General features: G+C 39.4%; 2 protein-coding genes across 2 annotated transcripts in view; one reads left to right on the forward strand and one right to left on the reverse strand.

The window, feature by feature from the left end:
* The window catches only part of ift140 (intraflagellar transport 140 homolog (Chlamydomonas)), a 62,410-nt gene that overhangs the window by 18,163 nt on the left and 22,376 nt on the right, over positions 1 to 21,871 (forward strand). The window contains exons 18-20 of the mRNA XM_088324156.1: positions 309 to 508; positions 20,788 to 20,965; positions 21,028 to 21,218. Of these exons, the coding sequence (XP_088180282.1) occupies positions 309 to 508; positions 20,788 to 20,965; positions 21,028 to 21,218 (569 nt within the window). The remainder of the gene's footprint in view (positions 1 to 308; positions 509 to 20,787; positions 20,966 to 21,027; positions 21,219 to 21,871) is intronic.
* On the reverse strand, positions 2,895 to 19,055 carry tmem204 (transmembrane protein 204). The gene is made up of 3 exons (XM_088324165.1): positions 18,263 to 19,055; positions 14,070 to 14,225; positions 2,895 to 3,665 (listed from the first exon to the last, which is right to left on the reverse strand). The coding sequence occupies exons 1-3, from the start codon at positions 18,495 to 18,497 to the stop codon at positions 3,445 to 3,447; spliced, it is 612 nt and encodes a 203-aa protein (XP_088180291.1). The 5' UTR covers positions 18,498 to 19,055; the 3' UTR covers positions 2,895 to 3,444.

Genomic DNA, 21,871 nt, shown 5'->3' on the forward strand with positions numbered 1-21,871 from the left:
ACTGCCTGTTCCTCAGCTAGGATGTTTTCAGCATGTGATTTCAATCTGTTCAATAGGACCTTTAGCATAACTTTACTTGCATGGCTTTGACACTAATGGTTCTGTAGTTTGACCATTAATGGTTTCCTTTCTTTTGTAGCATTCTTGTGATTTGAGCCATGCAGATGGCCACTGTCCTTTTGCCAGATCTTTCTCCAAATCTTTGTCAAGATGAGCTTACCACAATTTCACGAGTTCTGACGGGATGTTTCCATTTCTGAGACTTTCCGGAGAAGTTACTAAAATGTAATTTGCCATTTTTTTTCAAGGAAGTTTCCACCCCGTCGGCAGCGGCCAATCAGGAGCAGACGTGGCTTTTCCCGCAAATGGTGTCCAGGCGGCCATTGCGGGACTTCCAAGGCCTGGAGGACTGCGAGCAGTCCACGAGGGACGCTATGCTGGACTTCAGCTTCTACCTGAGCGTGGGACACATGGACGAGGCCTTCAAGTCCATTAAGCTCATCAAGAGGTAAGGACAAATTTTGTCCACTTTTGTCCACTGTCCTCCAGGTTTGTGCTTCAGTTTTGCGGCAAAGGGGGACTGTACGATTGTGCGTCGGTTTCCAAACAATGGGATTCGGAAAAATGTCCCTGCAGATATGCCATGGACCGTAATAGAACCGACGACAGTTTTATGGAGCTTTTCGTTGAAGGAATTATTTTCCAAAAAGAAAAAAGAAGGTCAAGAAATGTGTATTTATTCGACATAAGATAAGGCTCACCTTGGCCATCTTGCTGCTAAGGATACCCCCATATTTTCTTTTTCTTGTTTCCAGTTTTCTTTTTTTCTCTGTTTCTCTTTTTCTTTTTATTCTTCTTCTTTTTTTGCTTAAATTTTCCTTCTTTTTTGTCCTTTTTTCATTTTGTCTTCTTTTTTCTCGTTTTTCTCGTTTCTTTTTTTACTTTGTCTTCATTTTTCTTATTCGCTTTTTTTCCTCATTTTCTCTCTTTTAAATATTTGTAGCAGTATTGACACATTGGTTAAAATGCCAAAGCTAAAATAAAGCTTTAGTTAAGAAAGGTTGAACTAGTTCAGATTAATTTACGTGAAACTCAAAGCTTTAAAGCAGGTTTAATTCTTGAGTTATAGATCTAAAGCTGCCTGAACGCAAGCGTGACAGCTTTTTAACTACATTAACCCATTGGTTAGAGTGATGAAATGCTTAAAGCTTAATTAAAAAAAGAGATTGAAAGCTTTAACAAAGTTCAAGTTAATTTATGCAAAAGTTAAGGCTTTGTAACTGCATTACCGTAACTCATTGGTTAAAGTGCTAAAGCTAATTTAAAGCTCAAGGCAGAAAGTTTTACGTGGAAGTTAAATCTTTAACTTGGTACAAGATATTTTACATCATGGTTAAAGCTCTACGGGTGCTCGGGTTATATATCTAAAGCAGCCTAAATGCACAAATTAATTCTTTAAACCTGCAGATCTACCTAAAGATCAAAGCGGCGCTGCCAAGAGCGGCTGCCTTTTCCAGCAGCTGCCCTGTTGTTTTATTGTCTGCTCCTATCTTCGGTGTTTTTTCTTCCCGTTTTGACAACTACACTATGGATTACTTCTATCCTATGGACATGGGTTTCAACGCACAAGAAATGCGTGTATTTCAACTCCTTGCCCTGAGGAATTCTCGTGCCGGCGTGATGAAGGGGCCCATGGTGGAAGAAAAGCCGAAGCTAGCGAAGCGGCTAGCGGCGTTATAAGTCTTCGGTACCATCCGTAATCATGGTAAATGCGAACTCACGACCAAATATGATCATCGAGTGCTTTTTGAAATACATCGAAGCGCACAGGGAGCGCAGTTGCTGTGTTTTGCGGAAACGTGGCTCACGTTTAGCATTCCGGACGCTAACGTGTAGCCACCCGGAGCCACCTGGAGAAATCCGGCTTCAACGTCGCTAAACAGAGACATGAAAGCCGGGGGGAATCGGAGAGGAGGCGGACTTGCTAACACGAGGTGGTGTATCCCTGGATTCTCACAAAGAAAAGATTTCCATCTGCCGCAGGAATGTCGAACTTTTGGACTGGCGTGACGTCATCCACTCCGCTACAAGCACCCTCGGGCATCATGTTAATCTGTTAATAAACAACGGGGTAGACTGCTGGAAGTGTGAATTTCCCTACGGGGATGAATAAAGTATCTATCTATCTATCTATCTATCTAACTTGTTGGTAAAAGCTCCTCCATTCTTTGACATAAAAAAAAGTATATTCTCAAAGTTTCTGAGTTTTGGCACAGGTTGTCTTGGTCACATAAATGCTTTTTTTTATGTCAGACATTGTCTGGAATGTGACGGTTATTTCCGCTCATTGACGACGTCCTTGACCTGCCAGGTTATCGCCCATTTAAGTCTCAAGGAATTTCCAGGAAATAGAAATCAATGTGCCCACCACAATTGACAACAAAGAATATAATTCAAAAGATATTATTTTATTACACACGTCTAGGATTAAAAAAAAAAAACCCTCCATAATACGGCACCTTAATGACGTGCTTAAAATACTATGAAAGACTGATCCTGCCAGATATAGAAATAAATGTATAAATAAATACCTACAAATCTATGTCATACAAATAAATCACGTAATACTGCAATAAATGACATAAATGCAATTTATTCATTTATTGATCCATTTTATCATTTCTTTTGTCTTTTTTTCTATTTTGTCGAGCATTTTGTTCTTTACTATTTTGTCAAAACATAGTTTTATCCAAATGAGGGGGCGTGTCGAACTAGTGGAGCTTTTCACCTATTGGTTGATTGACAAGTGCACTGATCATTTGTTATGCCTTTCTTCCAATAGGTGTAAAGTTTGACCCCCCCCCCCGTCATTTGAATATTTTGTTGTGACAAAATACATGACCACAAAAAAGACAAAATACATGGAAAAATACACTACTAAATACCCGAGAAAATACATGACTAAGTACACAACAGTATACATGACAAAAATAGTGAAAAAGTAAATAACAAAATGCAAAACTTTATGAATAAATTGCATTTATGTCATACATTTAGGTATGATGTGTTCATTTTATTTATCTGGCATATACTTGTTGCTATTTGTTATTCATACATTGTTCTACATATGGCATGATCGCTCCTCCATATAATGCAGCATACTAATATTAATATTAAATTAAGATATCAATGTACCACAAATAAATGGATTACAAGACTGAGTCCCTCCTGAAAAATCGGGATGTGTATTTTGCCTGTTTGTAATACGTTTTCCATCAACATATCCGGTGCCATTGACGGATTAAGACGTCAGAAGTTCCACTTCAACTGAAGGAAGTCTGTCTTTTCCTCCAAACCCCGAATCCTAAAAAAAGTGCCAGTCACAATCAAGGTCCAGCTTGATTTCCTGCCGCCGCATCATCAAAAGTCGGGTTGATTTAGCGCTCAACAGGGCGAGTCCACGTAATCATTGTCCACGCGCGCCACAATGATGACGGGCGGCGCTAGCGTGCATTCTTCACGGCGCTGCAAAATGTCCCAGATGAGCACGGCGGCCGCTAGCGTTGCCAGCAGGCAGGCGGCGATTTCGGCGTAGCACGAGTATGATAACGTCGTGTACGGCCCAATCCGGTAGAAAGTTACCAGACCGATCACCAGCGAGAAACCTGGAGCGGGAAAGCGGCGGAGTTAATTTTCAGATCACATTGAAATGTATTTGGAAGGCAATTTTCAGTCGGCAAAGTTCTGTAATCCATTAATGCTTGAAAAAAATAGTAAACAAAGTCCAACAAATAATTTCAAATGATAAAATTCATTAGTTCAAGTAGGAATGGCTGAGTAGTGAGTACCGATACCAGGTGTTGATATCAGGCTGCAATCTGAAGATCGGTGCATTTACTGCTGTTTTATGATGGAGGGAAATGTTATTGTTAGGAATCTGGGTCTAGTTTGCTTTTTTTGTCATGTATAAAAAGTGATATCATTGGAGGTATCGCTAGCAGGGGCTATTTGTCGTGGTATCAGTCTGAAGAAGGACTTGTTTTTAACATTTTGGATTTTGAGCTCCACTTGTCCATAAGCAACCATTAACGGTAGTGTGCATCATTTGAGGTGAAGCGTTCTCTCTATAAAGTATGTGTTAACAATTCCCAACTTAGTTCAAAGAGCCCTTCGACTTTTTTTGCACCACCCACTCTGCTGTTAACTTATGTGTAGCAAAGCTGTTCGGGGCGGAACACATTTAATAGGAGGAATGGGGCGTGAGGGGAATGCAGGAGAGAGATGTCATGCTCGCCCCTCTGGGTTTATTTTGGGTTTCTATTGTTGATGTAGCTGAAAACGGTGTAGGTAAGAGGCCTTCTTTAAGTACAGTCCAAACGCCAACACAAACCCCAAGAAAGATGGAAGAAAAGAAGAGCTTTTTCAATCGCATTTAAGAAATGCACTTACTTGCACCATGCATACTGAATGAGCTGACAGAGCCTGCAATAATGACACAAGCCAGGAGATGGCGTTTGCGAGTAAAAAAAAGTTCACAATTCTGTACAGCTCCTTTAAAAAACAGAACGTCGATTTTCCTGTGGGATTTCCCATGCTTGCAAAATTTTCTCGGGGCGAAAATAAACTCAAGGCTGCTATTTTTTTTCAAAAACTTTCTTAGATCGCAGGTTTGCTTTTGTAGTCTTCATCTTTGAAGACTGGCTCCATTCAGAAAATAGAGCCGTTGATGAGAACTTTACAGTCCCCTTTCCAAAAGAATCCCTGGATATCCGAGCTCCACTGTTTAAGATTGTTGGCGCGAGGATGTAAAGGGGAGCGATCTGACGTCCAAGAAAAGGGCCGGGCTGTGTCAAACTCTTTTTGGCAGTCGCTTATCTGGTCCTCTTCCTTGACCCCCCCTGTCTTCCTCTTTTCATCGTTCCGTCTTACCCTGCCCCCCGCTGGAAGCTTTTACTGGAAGTTCGATGTACATCAATGGGTCCCGCCAGCCCTTTCAAAACGGATAATGGATGTCTATAACAGTCACTGGCATTATCTTGAAGCTGAAAATTCAATCCAATTCCAGTAGCTCAGGAGGTAGAGCGCTCGTTTTGGGATCAAGGGATCCCAGTTCGAATCCCGGCTCGTCCGTGTTGCATGTCGAAGTGTCCTTGGGTAAGACACTGAACCCCTAATACCCCCAATAAGCTGGTGAGCGCCTTACATGGCTGCAAGGCCGCTATTGGGAAATGTGGAGCACATTGTAAAGCGCTTTGGGAAGTCATTGACTTGAAAAGCGCTATATAATGCAGATCATTCATTTCAAACATTTCAACTTTGGAATGGACAAAAACAGAAAACTGAAAGGACAGAAATCTTTTCAGTTCAATGTTTGGCACCTATCAAAATAAAAGAAGCCGATGAGAGTTTAAAATAATAGGCATCGATACCATAACAAAAGCCCCTTATATTACCTTAGACTTCGGACTAAATAGCCACATGATTAAAAGCCGCGTACGAAAATCTAAGAAAGCCGCACTGGAATTCAACCTTAAAAAGCCACACAAATGAACTCGTTCCCATCCATTTTTTACATTTTTAAAACTCAGTGGGTAAATGTCTAGTACAGAAAAGTAGCACATTAAGTCCATTTCAAAAATGGACGTGCCTTCATTTTATGGCAATGGTTCCTGCTTGTAAAATGGCTTCTTAGATGCAGATGAAACAACTCCTATCCCCAGTAAAATTACCTGTATTTTGATTCTGTATCTATTTGAAAATGTGTGATGATATATTCCTTATTCTGGGTGTGGAGTGACGTCTCACATGTTAGCATGAAGCTAGCTGATTTTCAGGTATGATTTAGCCTTTCTGTGTGGTAGAATAATTTAATTTATTAAAAATACAAGTATCGATTCAAATAGTACTCAAAAATACATGAATTATTATACATACATGCATTTTTTAAAATATAAAGGAATTTGTATTTGTTTAAAAAAACATGAGCTTCACCTAGAGCAGCAGTCTCCAATATAGTGCCCACGACCACAAACTGGTTCTGAAATTATCTCCTAGGTCATCTTGATTTTTAAGGAAATTTGATTTCTAACTGGCATGATGTTTAGTGGTTTACTGCGCCTATTTTGACTCCTAATAATTACAACCTGGCAATAACAGTAACAAAATAGTAACGACATTGTAATAGATAGATACTTTATTCATCCCCGTAGGGTAATTCACACTTCCAGCAGTATCCTTGTGTTGAAAATAAAACAATAATAAAGTAAAAAGAATATAATACATAAATACCCAATGCAACATGTTGATACATACAGGGAGTGCAGAATTATTAGGCAAGTTGTATTTTTGAGGATTAATTTTATTATTGAACAACAACCATGTTCTTAATGAACCCAAAAGTCTCATTAATATCAAAGCTGAATATTTTGGAAGTTGGAGTGGGGCTTTTTTAGTTTTAGCTATTTTAGGAGGATATCTGTGTGTGCAGGTGACTATTACTGTGCATAATTATTAGGCAACTTAACAAAAAACAAATGTATACCCATTTCAATTATTTATTTTCATCAGGGAAACCAATATAACAGCTCAACATTCACAAATATACATTTCTGACATTCAAAAACAAAACAAAAACAAATCAGTGACCAATATAGCCACCTTTCTTTGCAAGGACACTCAAAAGCCTGCCATCCATGGATTCTGTCAGTGCTTTGATCCGTTCACGATCAACATTGCGTGCAGCAGCAACCACAGCCTCCCAGACACTGTTCAGAGAGGTGTACTGTTTTCCCTCCTTGTAAATCTCACATTTGATGAGGGACCACAGGTTCTCTATGGGGTTCAGATCAGGTGAACAAGGAGGCCATGTCATTAGTTTTTCTTCTTTTAGACCCTTTCTTGCCAGCCACGCTGGGGAGTACTTGGATGCGTGTGATGGAGCGTTGTCCTGCATGAAAATCATGTTTTTCTTGAAGGATGCGGACTTCTTCCTGTACCACTGCTTGAAGAAGGTGTCTTCCAGAAACTGGCAGTAGGACTGGGAGTTGAGCTTGAGTCCATCCTCAACCCGAAAAGGCCCCACAAGCTCATCTTTGATGATACCAGCCCATACTAGTACCCCACCTCCACCTTGCTGGCGTCTGAGGCGGACTGGAGCTCTCTGCCCTTTACCGATCCAGCCACGGGCCCATCCATCTGGCCTATCAAGACTCACTCTCATTTCATCAGTCCATAAAACCTTAGAAAAATCCGTCTTGAGATTTTTCTTGGCCCAGTCTTGACGTTTCAGCTTGTGTGTCTTGTTCAGTGGTGGTCGTTTTTCAGCCTTTCTTACCTTGGCCATGTCTCTGAGTATTGCACACCTTGTGCTTTTGGGCACTCCAGTGATGTTGCAGCTCTGAAATATGGCAAAACTGGTGGCAAGTGGCATCTTGGCAGTTGTACGCTTGACTTTTCTCAGTTCACGGGCAGTTATTTTGCGCCTTGGTTTTTCTACACGCTTCTTGCGACCCTGTTGACTATTTTGAATGTAACGCTTGATTGTTCGATGATCACGCTTCAGAAGTTTGGCAATTTTAAGACTGCTGCATCCCTCTGCAAGATATCTCACTATTTTTGACTTTTCAGTGCCTGTCAAGTCCCTCTTCTGACCCATTTTGCCAAAGGAAAGGAAGTTGCCTAATAATTATGCACACCTGATATAGGGTGTTGATGTCATTAGACCACACCCCTTCTCATTACAGAGATGCACATCACCTGATATGCTTAATTGGTAGTAGGCTTTCGAGCCTATACAGCTTGGAGTAAGACAACATGCATAAAGAGGATGATGTGGTCAAAATACTCATTTGCCTAATAATTCTGCACTCCCTGTAGTATTTAAATAGTGCTATATAACTGTAATAAAAATAGGGTGATATGCAATGTGGGGGTGTGGTTTATTGTGGGCTTTTACTCCCCCGGTGGAGTTAAAGAGCCTCATGGCATGAGGAAGAAATGATCTCCTCCAGTCTGTCCGTGGAACAAGACTGTGACAGCGGTCTGTCGCTGAAGCTGCTCTTCCGTTTGGAGATGATGTTATCTTAGAAATGCATATCAAACTGGTAGCCCTTCCCGCTAATCAGTAACACAAAGAGTAGCTCTCGGCTCTCGGCAACACCTGACCTAGAGGAATCTTATGTGATTGTCGGCCATCTTGCTGCCAAGGGTACCCAAAAACCTAGCAAAATATTTAAAAGAAAAAAATTGCAGTTTGTTCACTTTGATTCTCTGTAGTTTATATTCTTACTTGTGATTTGTAGCACTCGTTTTCAGTTGTACAATATGGGTGTCAAATCTTTGTAGCTCAACCTGGTTGAAAAGAAAATTGCTAGGCCTGACTAACAGATTAAAGAGAAAAGAAAGGACAATACGAAGGGGAAAAAAGAGAGAAAGGTAGAAGGAAAATGAGGGCAAGCAAGAGAAAGAAATAATTTGAGAAAGAAAAATGAGAAAGAAATAGGAATAGAGAGAGAGAAAGGGAAAACGGAAAAAAGAGAAAAAGAAAGGGGGAAAGAAAGAAAGAGGGAAAGAAACACTAAAAGAAAAAAATAGCAAAATAAACTCAAAGAGAGTGAAAGAAAGACAGCTAGACAGAAAGGGAGTAAGAGAAAGACAGAAAGAACAAGAGACACAAAGAGAGAAATGAGGAGGAGAGAAAAGAAAAGGAGAGAAACGAGGCAAGAAAGAGATAGCGGAAAGAGAGTAAGGAAAAGAGAAAAAAAGACACAGAGATAAAACAGAGAGATAGCAAGAGTACGTAAGACAGAGGGAGATACAGAGTGGAAAAAAGGGGAGGAAGAGAGAGAGGGAGAGAAAGAGAGAGAGAGAAAAAAGGAAGCAAAAAGAAAAAGAAACACAGAAAGAAAAAAAGACACAGACTGAGAGATAAAAACGAGAGAACGAGAGAAAAACACAGCTCCAGTTTTTGAGAGTGGCGCCTGGCTTTGGTGACATATTATTAGAAACCTGGAGTGGGCGTGGCCTAATCTTAATGATACATTTTATCGTCTGGATTTTTCAAAGCCAACTTGGAAGTTAGATGAGTAACGACAATCGGGCTAAGTGTTGTAGTTTTTTTCCTTTCTAAATTGATCCGGGAAATATTTGCACGCTGTTCCCGCGCTACTTCAGGGTTCCCGCGGACTCTTTGAAGTCTTAAAAGGCATTGAATTCATTATTTTAAATGTATTAAAAATGTGAACACAACTATATAGTAATATTTAACTGTTCTCATTCAGAAGTAAAAATGGTTTTCTTCCCAAGCACGAGTTTTTATGATGCTACACTCAAAATTAGTCACGAATGTAGCAGTTTTGTTTTGCACTTAAAAAGTCTTTAAAAGTCTTTAATTTAACTTGCCTTAAGCTAAATGAGCTCTGTATTGTAAACCCTGGCAAAGACGTCGCCATTGATAGTCAGCTAAACTCAAAATAGGCGTGTGACATTGTCCACTCGCATCTCAGCATTGAATGGGGAAAAAACAGGCATTTGTTACTTTATGCCTTCTGGGTTTCTGAAAGAAATCAATCGAGTTTTTCTTTCCCGTCGCATTTCCCTGTTGATCTCGGCGGCTTTGCATAACAGGTAGTCGCAGACGTTTCCTGGTCCCGAGCGAGCGAGCGGGGAGGGATATCCTGGCGCCCGCCAGTCGCTCGCCGTTTGCCCAAGGCCGAGCGCTCCCCATCTAAATTTAGAAGACGCTTTTCTCTGCTCGGACAAAAGTTTTATAATGACCCTCGCAAGATCTTTGTGGCACTCAAATTTCCATTCCCGGGGATAATAATCCTCTTATAAATCAATTCCAAAATAGCTTATAAATATAATATGCCTAACAAGTGTCAAAATAGGGAACTTCTTTTACACCAACGGTCGGCAACCACAGGGCCGGGGACCGGTACTGGGCCGTGCATGGTTCGGTACCTTGCCGCAGCGAAAGACAAAGCAATTTTTTTTATTATTTTGCTCAAACTGTATTTACAGTGCCATGAAAAAGTATTTGCTCCATCTATCCATCCATCCATTATCCGCACTGCTTATCCCCAGTAGGGTCGTGGGGGTGCTGGAGCCCATCCCACCTATCTCCGGGCAGTGGGCAGGGGACATCTTGAACTGGTTGCCAGCCAGTCGCAGGGCACACAGAGACAAACAATTCGCTTGCTCATTCACACCTAGGGACAATTTGGACCGGCCAATGAACCTGACATGCATGCTTTTGGAATGTGGGAGGAAACCGGAGTGCTCGGAGGAAACCCATGATCCCACGATGCCACCTTGTACAATGTTGCAATGGAGATCTATGGGAAACAGTTTAGCCAAAATAACGTTGTACAATGTGGTACTGTGAGTAAAAATATTGTGATGTTGAGATAAAAAGAAATGCCTTTACCTATGTTATCTAAATCCTTAGTGGTCTAGAGATTACACAGTGGATTTGTTGTTATCTGTACTAATGTTACTATTGTGCCAGGCCGCAAGAATATAGTCCTGTCCAGCATCTTTCTCCAGTATCCGGTATCGATCCCGACTGTCTCGTCCTCTCGGGTATCTTGTTCCAGTATCCGGTATCGATCCCGTCTGTCTCGTCCTGTCCAGTATCTTCCTCCAGTCTCCAGTATCCGGTATCGATCCCGTCTCTCTCGTCCTGTCCAGTATCTTGCTCGTGTATCCAGTATCCGGTATCGATTCTGTCTGTCCTGCCCTGTCCGGTATCTTGCTCCGATATCAATCCCATCTGTCTTGTCCTGTCCGGTATCTTGCTTGTGTAATCAGTATCCGGTATCAATCCCGTCTGTCCCTCCCTGTCCGGTATCTGCTAGTGTATCCTGTATCTGGTATCGATCCCTTCTTTCCTGTCCCGTTTTGATCTCACCTGCCCAGCGATCGCTGAATCGCTGGCTTTTGTTTTCCCGCACATGACTGCCCCGTTCTTGTAAAATAAAGCTTGTCTGAAAACGTTACGCGTCTGGGTCCACCGTCTGTTCAGGTTCTGACAGGCAGTGATAACAGAAATCAAACGTTTACGATATTTGGTAATGAGTCTTTTGCAACGCTGTGGAGGAGTTTTGGCCCATTCTTCTTTGCAAAATTGTTTCAAATCTGCTATATTGGAGGGTTTTCTCAAATAATGTGCCTGTTTAAGGTCACACCATAGCATCTCAATTAGATTTAAATTTGGACTTTGACTTGGTCACCTCAGAACTTTCATTTTGAGTATTTTGTTATGCCATTCAGAGGTGGACTTGCTGGTGTGTGTTTTGGAAAGTTGTCCTGGTGCATATAACAATCAGTGCTGTTTTTTTTTTATCAAAGACTGTATGAAGAAATCAGCACGTTTTCCAATACAAAGCTTTACACTGCTCCTTAGCGTAGTGAAAGTGTAATTGCACTTGATGCAAGGAGAGTTAAAAAAGTTACCCGATGTTAAACACGCACGCGCCCCCCTTGACAGAGCCTCGTGCCACCCCAGGGCACACGCCCCACTATTTGAGAACCACTGGAATATAGTATTACGGGTTCGTACTGGAGCTTAAAATCCTTGAATTTTAATGTTGTGTTTTCAAGTTTGGAAAAGTACTTGCATTTTGGGCAAAGTGCTTGTAAATGCTAAAAATTGTTGCCAGCAGCCTTCCTCGATACACCACGCATTAAAAATTGAAAAAAGTGTCTGCTTAAAAATGAAAGACAAAAATAGAAGAGTTTATTCCAGAGCATTGAAGAAATACACGTACTTTCACACGCATCATGAATGATCTGACTGCAATGATGACACAACCCAAGGGAGTGACAAAGTTCCAAATTCCGTACAGCCCCTTTAAACTTTCGAATAATTGATTTTCTTTGCCTAGCACCCTCCTTACAGACATTGTTAGCGTTTGTGGGATCAATAACAATAATGATAACAACAATTAATCTTTAATCATTATTATTCACAATAATGTATTGTTTATTCTTTGAATGGTACTGGAGAAATTGGAAAATTGGTTTTGAAAGTCCTTAAAAAGTGCTTGAATTTGGACATGAAAAAGGTGTACGAACCCTATGTAATCCCTCTGTTATCGCGGTTAATGCGGACCAGAACCCCTTCCTGAATAAGTGAAGATCCGCATAGTAGCGTCGCACCTTCATGAAAGCCCTCCTGAACCTGCCCCTGTGATCGCATTTGCTGCTTGCTCAGAACGCAATGCGCGATACGTTGACATCAATGACAATAAAAACAATTGCAAAATCTGTGAAGGAGTGAACCAGCGATAACTGAAGCGCGACATAGCGATGGGTCTCTTTTCACGTTTATTTTTTTTTTCACCCAAACAAACCTAAGAGTTTGGGTGCGCTTCATAGCAAGGGTTTACAGAGGTATATCAAATATTGCTGACTTCATTTGCTCAGAATTAGATGCAACGAGAATCAAACCCGGATTGCCGCAGTGAGAATGCCGAATTATAACTACTAGGCTACTATGATTGTAGATGACTTAGGAAAAGGCATTACATTGTATCTCATCATCACACAATTTTAACTTACGATGCCACCTTGTACAATTTTGCAATGGAGATTTATGGGAAACAGTTTAGCCAAAATAACGTTGTACAATGTGGTACTGTGAGTAAAAATATTGTGATGTTGAGATAAAAAGAAATGCCTTTACCTATTTTATCTAAATCCTTAGTGGTCTAGAGATTACACAGTGGATTTGATGTTATCTGTACTAATGTTACTATTGTGCCAGGCCGCAAGAATATAGTCAGACATTAAACCGGTATGTGGTAGAGAAAAGGTTGATTTCGATCCGAGTGCTGATACCATTGGTACTCAAAATAACTCAAATTTATGAAAATGTTATATCTCCCATTATGTTTTATTTGTGTGAAATGGAATATTTGACATGTGTATCACGTAGTAAATTGTTATAGTTCAGAATTATCTTTTGAACGATACCACTGCAGATAGCTGTGATAAATACTGATTCTTCGAAACTCAGCATTGTCTCGGTTCAACACAGACACTTGGTAGTAGTACTGTTTATAATATTAGTAATTAAAGTTTCCCCAAACGACATGTTTATAAATCGCAAATGATACTAATTTGAGATCTAGAATGTGGATTGATGTTGGTCCGATACAGATTGGGTACTCGTCTTTAGATACAAGTTCTCAACTGTTTGGGGCTATACAATAGTGATCCTTAATCTTGTTGAATGGTATTATTTTCCAAATAAAAGCTGTAGAATGCATTTGGAAAATTATCAGCTTCATTATTGTTTGGGCCACTAACACGGTGACAGATAGCAGTACCGATAGCTGATATCTTGGATATAGCCTGGTCTCAGTGTGATACATATATCGGTACGGTAAATACTTTGAAATCAATAAAATTACCCCAAAATTAAATGTCCATAATCTCAAATAACGCTCATTTGAGATCTTGAAATTTAAGATCGCTCCTTTGACATGATTAGTTAGGGCTAAACAATTTTGATCCTAAAGTCTTTTTATGATATTTCTTCTCAAATAAAAAGTCTAGTTTTGGTTATAACACCCAAAAGAAGGAATTTCTGGCTCATTAAAGGGTTTGATTGATACAGTACCGGTATTGATAGCAGCAATAATTACTGATATGTTGATAATTAGTCTCGTCTATGTTTAATACTTCGTATCGGTACAGTTAGTACTTTTAATAAGAACATCTATATATCTCAACTAATATCGATCTGGCATCGTGAATTGTAGCCCAGTCTTTTGCCGATACCGATAGCTGGTATCTGTATTCAACCTTAGATTTGAGTTGGTTGGTTAGTTGGTTGGTTGGATCTCTTAACCACTAGGATCGTAGGGGCACCATTTCCTGCGGTGTGTCTTGGGCAAGTATAGCCTGTGTACTCAACTGTTTGGTGCTCAACAATAACGATCCTGAATAAAAGCCCTATTTTGTTTAAAACACTTAAAAGGAGGTTCATCAAAGGCGACAACCGATAATGGCGCTGATAGCAGTTGCTTCGCATACGCCCCCAACGGTTAGAGCTTTTGACTTACTGGCTAGCTGGAAGAGCGCAGCGACGGCCTCCTCCCAGCAGGGGGAGCGTGGCGCCAGCGAGGGCGGTTCCACCAGGCCTAGCAGGAAAACCAGCTGGCCTGCCGTCAGCGCCACCGTGGCCAGCAGGTTGCACGCCCGCATCATGTCCAGCTGCACTTGGGGGCCACAAAAGAGAAAACATTAGCTTAGCGTTAGCATCCGTGTTTTTTTCGCGCTCCGAGAAAAACGGCGTTTTGAATCTGCTGGCCTCAAATGAATTTTTACTAAACCTTAAGCAACTTCAGTGCAATTCAAAAGGTAGCTTAAAATAAGAGAATATTCCTTCTTTAAAATTCTTTAAGAGTATTAAATATATTTTTTAATTCTTATGCTGTTTTTTTATATTAATTTGCCTCATTTTGTTGTTTATTTTTCTTATTTTACTACATATATTTGTAAATTTATTTTTTTGCCGTTTTAAAATATATTTTTTTTATTCATCTCCAGCTGCACTTGGGGACCCCAAAAGAGAACAAATTAGTATTAGCGTTAGCATTAGCACTTTACTGCTTTGCACCTTCAAAATTCAAGCCATGTTTATTTGTATAGCTCGTAATCACAAGGAGTCTCAAATGGCTGCACAGACCACAAACTCTGCAAACTATAGACTATTATGACAGCATCCCCTGATCTAAAACCTACATGAGGGCAAGGAAGAACTCAAAATCCTTAACATGAGGAAACTTAAGAAACTTTATAATTCTGTAAAATATATTTATATTTATATATATTTTTTTTATTTCTTATAGTGATTTTTTTAATCAAATGGTTTTCATTCATAATATGTTCTGCTTATTTTCTTATTTTACAATACTTTCCAATTATGCTTCATATCACACCTTTTTAGTTTTTTTATTATTTCTAATTTTCCTACAATTTCTGTTTATTTTTCTTGTTTTACTACATCGATATTGAAATATTTTATTTTTATTTGAAAATATATTTTCAAATAAGCTGCACTTGGGGGCCACAAACAAGAACATAAAAGCATTGGCATCCATGTGTTTCTCAGTTGCGTTTTCTTCACAACTTACTTTCCAATTATTTTAAATAATGTAATTTTTTTAAGGGTTTTTTTTCCTCATTTGGATGGGTTTTTTATTTTTATTTTACTGTATATAAATATAATGTATTGTAAGTTTTTCATTCATTTTAAGCTGCACTTGAGGGCCACAAATGAGAACATTTTAGCGTTAGCATGAGCATTCACGTTTTAAACCTGCTGGCCTCAAATTCGCAAGTTTCTAGACAATTGGAATTGGTTTTTTTTCTTACTAAACAATATTTTTGTAAAAATTTGAGATTTGGATAGTTTTTGATTATTTTTTTCTCCTTTTTTTATTTTTCTATTTACTACATATTTTAAATAGTTTTCTTACCATACATTTTCTGTTTTGTTTTTTTATAGATAGATAGATAGATACTTATGTTACTAGATATACAGTGGGACCTCGCTACTTCAAGCTTGGACGTTCGCGGGTTCAGAGATTCGCGGGCCTAAAAAATAATAATAATAAAATATTTTTTTTATTTATGTTAATTTTATTTTTTTTTATTTTTTTAGCATTTTTGAAGGGGCGTCGCTACTTCGTGGTTCCACGTTCGCGGGTACAGAGCTTCGCAGGTCTAAATAATAATAATAACAGAATAAAATAATTTAAAAAAAAAAAAATATATATATATATATATATATATATATATATATATATTTATTTTATTTTTTTCTAAGCATTTTTTAAGGGGCTTCGCTACTTCGCAGATTTTCACTTTTTGCGGGTGGTTTTGGTCCCCATTAACCGGGTCCAAAAATAATAATAATAAAATAAAATAATTTTTAAAAATATATATGTATTTTTTTTTTTTTTAGCATTTTTGAAGGGGCGTCGCTGCTTCTCAGATTTTCACCTTTCGCGGGTGGTTTTGGTCCCCATTAACCGCTATAACCGAGGTTCCACTGTATATCAAGTGTTTTTTTCCAAGTTATAAAATATATTTGGGTGCCACTAATGACAACATTTTAGCGTTAGCATCAGCTTCCACATTTTTCCTGCATTTTCTTGGTACTCTACTCTTATTTTTTTTTTTTTAAATCCTTCATTTATGAATAATTTTCTTACATTTTCTCTGTACTTTTCTTTTTACTACATATCGTTAAGTATTTCATGTATACATATATACATTTTTCATTCCCAGTATCTTTTATGCAATAGCATATATTTTTTTATTAATATCGAGCTGCACTTGGAGGCCACATATGAGAACATTTTAGCATTAGCATTAGCATCTGCCTTTTTCCTGCTTCTTGAAAGACGGTCTTTTGCCCTTGCCGGCCTCAAATTCTCAATTTTTAACCAAACCTTTGGTTGTTGACGTGCACTTCAAAACTAGGGAAAATTCTTACTTAAAATTACTGTAAAATTAAAAATGATACGATAAATTAAGAGGAATGATACTGGTTTGAATGAAGTACTGTACTTTGGAGGTCCCCCCCAAAAAGAAAAAATAATGTATATGCTAAAAATATTTCACCCATAGTTAGATATTTTAACTTGTTTAAAAAATATTGAAAAATGGGAAAAATAATTAAACATATTATAAATCTAAAACTTAAACGAGTAAAAATATTTTTTTAGGAAAACATTCCAAAAGAAAATAACGCAATATATATAATATATATATATATATATATATATATAATCTTATATGTACTAAAATAATAAGAAAATGGGAAATATATGTTTATATAATAGCTCATGAAATTTATCTTATTAATAAAATCAATTTTACAACTTTTTTTTTAATAAATAAATATATTTTTTTACCACTAGGAAGTGTTAAATAATACTCAATGTCCCTTTAACTTTTCTTATCAACAAGCTCATCGCTTTCCCCCACAGTGTTTCCCGTAGAATGTTGTGAGACCCTGGTGGGTGGACAGTATAGGGGAAGAAAATGCTGTACAATTTAAATTCAAACACTACTACTGCATTTTTAGATAAAATCAAGAAGCTGGATCTATGATGAATGAGTTATGAAAGCATGGTAAAATGAGATGGGTGTAAAAATATGTTCATCACCTAATTAGACTGAAAATAACTACTCTTGTTCTGATGCCGGCGCTCTACTATTTTATTATACCGGCAAGTAAACAGACCAAATAACCGATATGAGTTTTACATTTAATTAAGTGTTATACTTCCATAGGTGATTTGGTGGATTGCAGTATTAGATATCAGTACTGCTGCTTTTATGATTGCTGCTCTTACAGGAAGACAGTTCTTCTTTGATGGTTTACAGGAGGTTTTTGTAACATGCAACTTAGAGCTTCTGTTAGGGCCTGTGTTCACAAAAGCGTTTTCCTGCTCTGAACAAATGTCTCCTAATTTCAATGGTCAAGGTTTTACGCTCACCGGCAGTGCAACAAGGCGCTGGGCAAGTTTTCAACGCGGAACATTCGGTCACTGAGAGTTGAAAACTGTTCCTCTTGGCGAAAATGCAACCCCTGTCAATGTCACATTTTACCCAGCCCTCTAAACACAGTGCAGGTGGGGCGGGACAAACACAGTAACAACTGAATGTCATCCTGGGTGAAGAGGTTGACCGACAAAGATTCCTGCTGTCTGTCAGAGATACGTAGCACAGATGCACACTAATGGCGTTTGCGATCATTTATATAATGGGAAAGTTATTTTTATTAACTTTGCTTTTGATTGAAAATATTCTCTTACTTCACTTGACCTAGGCCAAAAGGCAGAGAAGTGCGTCAGCCCCACAGTTGAGAGGCCCTGGGTTCAAATCTAGCTACAAAAATTCCCTGTGTGTTGTTTGTATATTCTTCGGGCACTGCGGTTTTATCTCACATTACAAAAACATGCATGGCAGGTTAACTAGCAGGTCCAAATTGCTCCTAGGTGTGAATGGGTGAGCAAGTTGTCTGTCTCTGTGTGCCCTGCGACTAGCTGGCAACCAGTTCAGGGTGTCCCCTGCCCACTGCCCAAATATGGCCAAGATAGGCTCCACCACCACCGCAACCCTAGTGATGGTAGGCGGTGCAGAATATTGATGGATTATATATTTTAATAATAAAAGTTTATAAGACTCTGGTGACACCAATCAAACATTTCTATGTTTCGGAAACACTGTCCCAACTTACATTTTACGGAGCTGCGGGACTCTTGATATCCGGCATAGTCGGACCCCCATCCCAGACTCTGGCACTCCTGGCGGCCCCCAGCAGCCGGGCACATCCTCCACAGCCCCACGCTCCTCCTGCGCCCATCCTCTAGCGCCTGCAGGACCCAACTGGGGGTGAAGGCCGCCACGTTGTTGAGCACCAGCGACAGCAATGCCACTGCTGCCGCCGCCGCGACAAGCTTGCGACCCCCCATACCCGCCAGGCCCCCCCCCTTCGGCCCAGAAGCGAGCCTGTCCTCCTCGTGACCTTCAGCTAGAGGACATCACCGTTCATTCTTAACCGGGACCAGTCAGCCTTCCTCTTCTGACCGCACCGACGGGGACTTGGGATCGGTCCTAAAGGCTCCCGGTTCCATTTCACCCACTAAGTCCTGGATTTCTCCAATACAGATCCCTGTAAACAGAAAATTCCTGAAACCACCTCCTTCTCACGATCCCCCACCACGGCAAATTCTGGATTAGTTGCAGATGGTGCATAAGAAGCCAGCTGCAAATGCGCTCCCTAAAAGACGTCAGTGTTGCCGATTTCTTTTGTCTGCAGCTCAGGAGATGAGATGGGGGGGTCTGAGGGGGGCGTTGACTTTTTATCCTCTCCTGTGTGCAACAAACACGTCGCTTGCCCGCTCGACAGGATGCCTTTCCTGAGAGGAAGACTAAAGTGGATGTGGACCTCCTCTGCTCTTTCCTCTCTCTAGATGTTCTTTCTTTTTGTTTTCCGTCTGGTTCTGGTGCAGAACTCAAAAGATCCGATTGTAATGATTTTGGCCCCTCAAGATTTTTCCCTTTCCTGTTACTCACATCTGTAACTGCTAAAGAGAGGCGGGGGCAGTTGGAGTCTCCAAATAAAGAACAGATGACTCAGGAATTCCCAGTATGAAGTCCTGTTTTTATCAGAAAGTAAACAATCACACTGTTAAAGAGCAATTCTTTCGAAATCAGTACTAATGATAATGTCTCATACCAGTATTGGCAATCCTCCTTTTTACAATCAGGAAGTTGAAATTAAAAAAAGGAAAACTTATTTATTTTATGTCATTTTAATATAACCTTTTTGATTTGAAACAAAAACAGTGTTACAGTTGTCATCATTGCAATATTACATGGGTTGGTTTGGGTTGGATCCCTTAATCACTGGGGTCGTAGGGGCACCATTTCCTGTGGTGTGTCTTGGGCAAGTACAACCTGGTGGTACCCATTCCTTTCCAGGCCAACAAATGTTTCCACCCGGTCTTGAACCAGGGACCTTTCTGTAAAGATCCTTTCCACATGACATGATTTATCCTGCATTTTTAACAACTTATTAGATAGATAGATAGATAGATACTTTATTCATCCCCGAAAGGAAATTCACATTTCCAGCAGCATCCCTGAGCTGAGAACAGTACAATAATACAGCCAAAAGAATACAATATACAAATACCCAGTGTGACGTGCAAATGCCCACTGTAGCGTGTTATATAGAGTAACTAAATAGTGCTACACAGAATACATAACTAAATAGTGCTACACAGAATACATATTGCAGTAAGATTCGGTAATATCCAATGTAGGTGGTGTGGTTTAATTATGTTGTTACTATGTTATTACCAGATTAACTATTGGAAGTCGGGTTAAAGAAACTCAACCACGGAAAAAAAATCTTTTACTAGAAATTCACAGCACTGGCACTGATACCAGATCTCAGATTTGAATCGATACCTGGGCAGATTTGATGATATCAGTACTTGCAACATATTGTTTTTTTAGTTATGTCAATTTATTTTGTATGCGTTTTATACCAAAAGAATTACTATTTTATAAATATAATGGCTTTGCTTTGGGCTATTTGTTATGTATTAATAGCGGAATTGAATACTCTTATTGGTATAAAGAACGGGTATAAAATATCCCCTAAAGCATGGGTCACAAACTCAGTTTAACCGGTGGCCGCTAGAGATAGGGCCTAGGTGAGGTTGGCCAAACTAGGGTTTTCTACCCTTTCATTCTGATGAAAACATTCCACTGTTCTCAGATATTGATCAATAAAATTGAGCATGTGTGTCACCAAAAAGTTATCTAAAATACAAATCAAGATTTGGAATGCCAGGGTCAAATGATTGCAAACACTTAAAGTGATTAACTAAGTAGTTTTTAATGCAGATTTTAGATAAAATGCAGACATGAAATGTTACTACAAACAGAGTAATAAGTAATACATTCAGAGTTATTTATAATGAAGGAATAGTTACATTTATTTGATATACCAATCGGTTACATTTAGGTACATTCATAAGTTGCATCGATACCACTTTCTCCAATCTGATATCGATACATAAAACCCAAAGTCTTAATTATGTGAGTTATTTCCACATATACTTTTGACTCAAATATGATAGTCTTATAAAAAACAGCTTTCCTACTTTTGGGGGGAAAAGGAACGGTTTCAGTATCTATAGCAGCTTTCATTGTATCTGATTACTAATGTGCTTTTTTTGTTGTTGCCAGCAAAGCGGTGTGGGAAAACATGGCACGCATGTGCGTGAAGACGCGTCGCCTGGACGTAGCCCGGGTGTGTCTGGGCAACATGTGCAACGCCAGGGCGGCCAAAGCCCTGAAAGAGGCCGAGGCCCAGCCGGAGCCCGAAGTCCACGTGGCTGCCCTTGCCGTGCAGCTGGGCATGCTGGTACGTCGCCTGCTGCCGCCCGCTCATCGATTTCTCTGAATAACATTCCCATCCCACCACAGGAGGACGCAGAGAAACTGTACCGGAGCTGCCGCCGCTTTGACCTCCTGGGCAAGCTCTACCAGGCGACCGGACGATGGGAGGAGGCCATCGAAATTGCCCAGAACCACGACCGTATCCACCTTCGTGCCACCTACTACAATTACGCTCGCTACCTGGAGGCTTTTGGTAGCAAGAGCACCGCTCTGGACAAGTAATATGAATTGTATTTGGAATATTGACTGTTTGACAACCTTATCTGAGCCACAGACCGATTTAACGCTTTACAATATACTTGAGGCCTGGCCCAATAATAAGATTAGTAAAAATAACAATAACTGTATATAATGAACCTAAATCCACTGTTTGATCACTAGAGATGTAGATGACATAGGAAAAGGCACTAGGTTTTATCTTATTATCACACTTTTTATGAACGGTACCATCCTGAAATATGTAAAGAAAAGAAAGAAACAACACGGGAAACAGCTCTTTGGTGTATCTGCTGATGAATTAGACTTTAAAAAGTACTGCAAGTATACAAAAACTACTGAAAAATATGGTCAATGTTGCTGAAAATGATGGATACATACTGAAAATCCAAAGAACTGGAAAGTAGGAAAAAGTATGAAAGGTCACCAAAACTACTGAAGTTATAAAATTACTGAAAAATATGAAAAAGGTTGCAGGAAAGTAGTAAGAAATGACAATGATAGAAAAGTACTAAAACATATTGACAATAAAATGTAAAGTGCAAAAAACATACTAAAAAGTAGAGACAAGTACTGAAAAAAAATTGTACCCTAAAAAGTAAAAAAAGGAATGAAATTATAAAAAAACATAAGGAATGTACACTATTTTTACTTA

The sequence above is a fragment of the Urocampus carinirostris genome, chromosome 19 (assembly GCF_059441175.1).
Source record: "Urocampus carinirostris isolate Australia breed hairy pipefish chromosome 19, RoL_Ucar_1.0, whole genome shotgun sequence".
NCBI lineage: Eukaryota > Metazoa > Chordata > Actinopteri > Syngnathiformes > Syngnathidae > Urocampus > Urocampus carinirostris.

What these genes read in the sequence shown, in the direction of transcription:
- tmem204 (XM_088324165.1), bottom strand. Translation starts at nt 18,497, where the DNA reads ATGGGGGGTCGCAAGCTTGTCGCGGCGGCGGCAGCAGTGGCATTGCTG. An exon ending in GTCCCGCAGCTCCGTAAAAT is followed by an intron (nt 14,226 to 18,262) that starts GTAAGTTGGGAC and finishes GTGGCCCCCAAG; the next exon opens with TGCAGCTGGACATGATGCGG. An exon ending in TGCGCTCTTCCAGCTAGCCA is followed by an intron (nt 3,666 to 14,069) that starts GTAAGTCAAAAG and finishes TTCCCGCTCCAG; the next exon opens with GTTTCTCGCTGGTGATCGGT.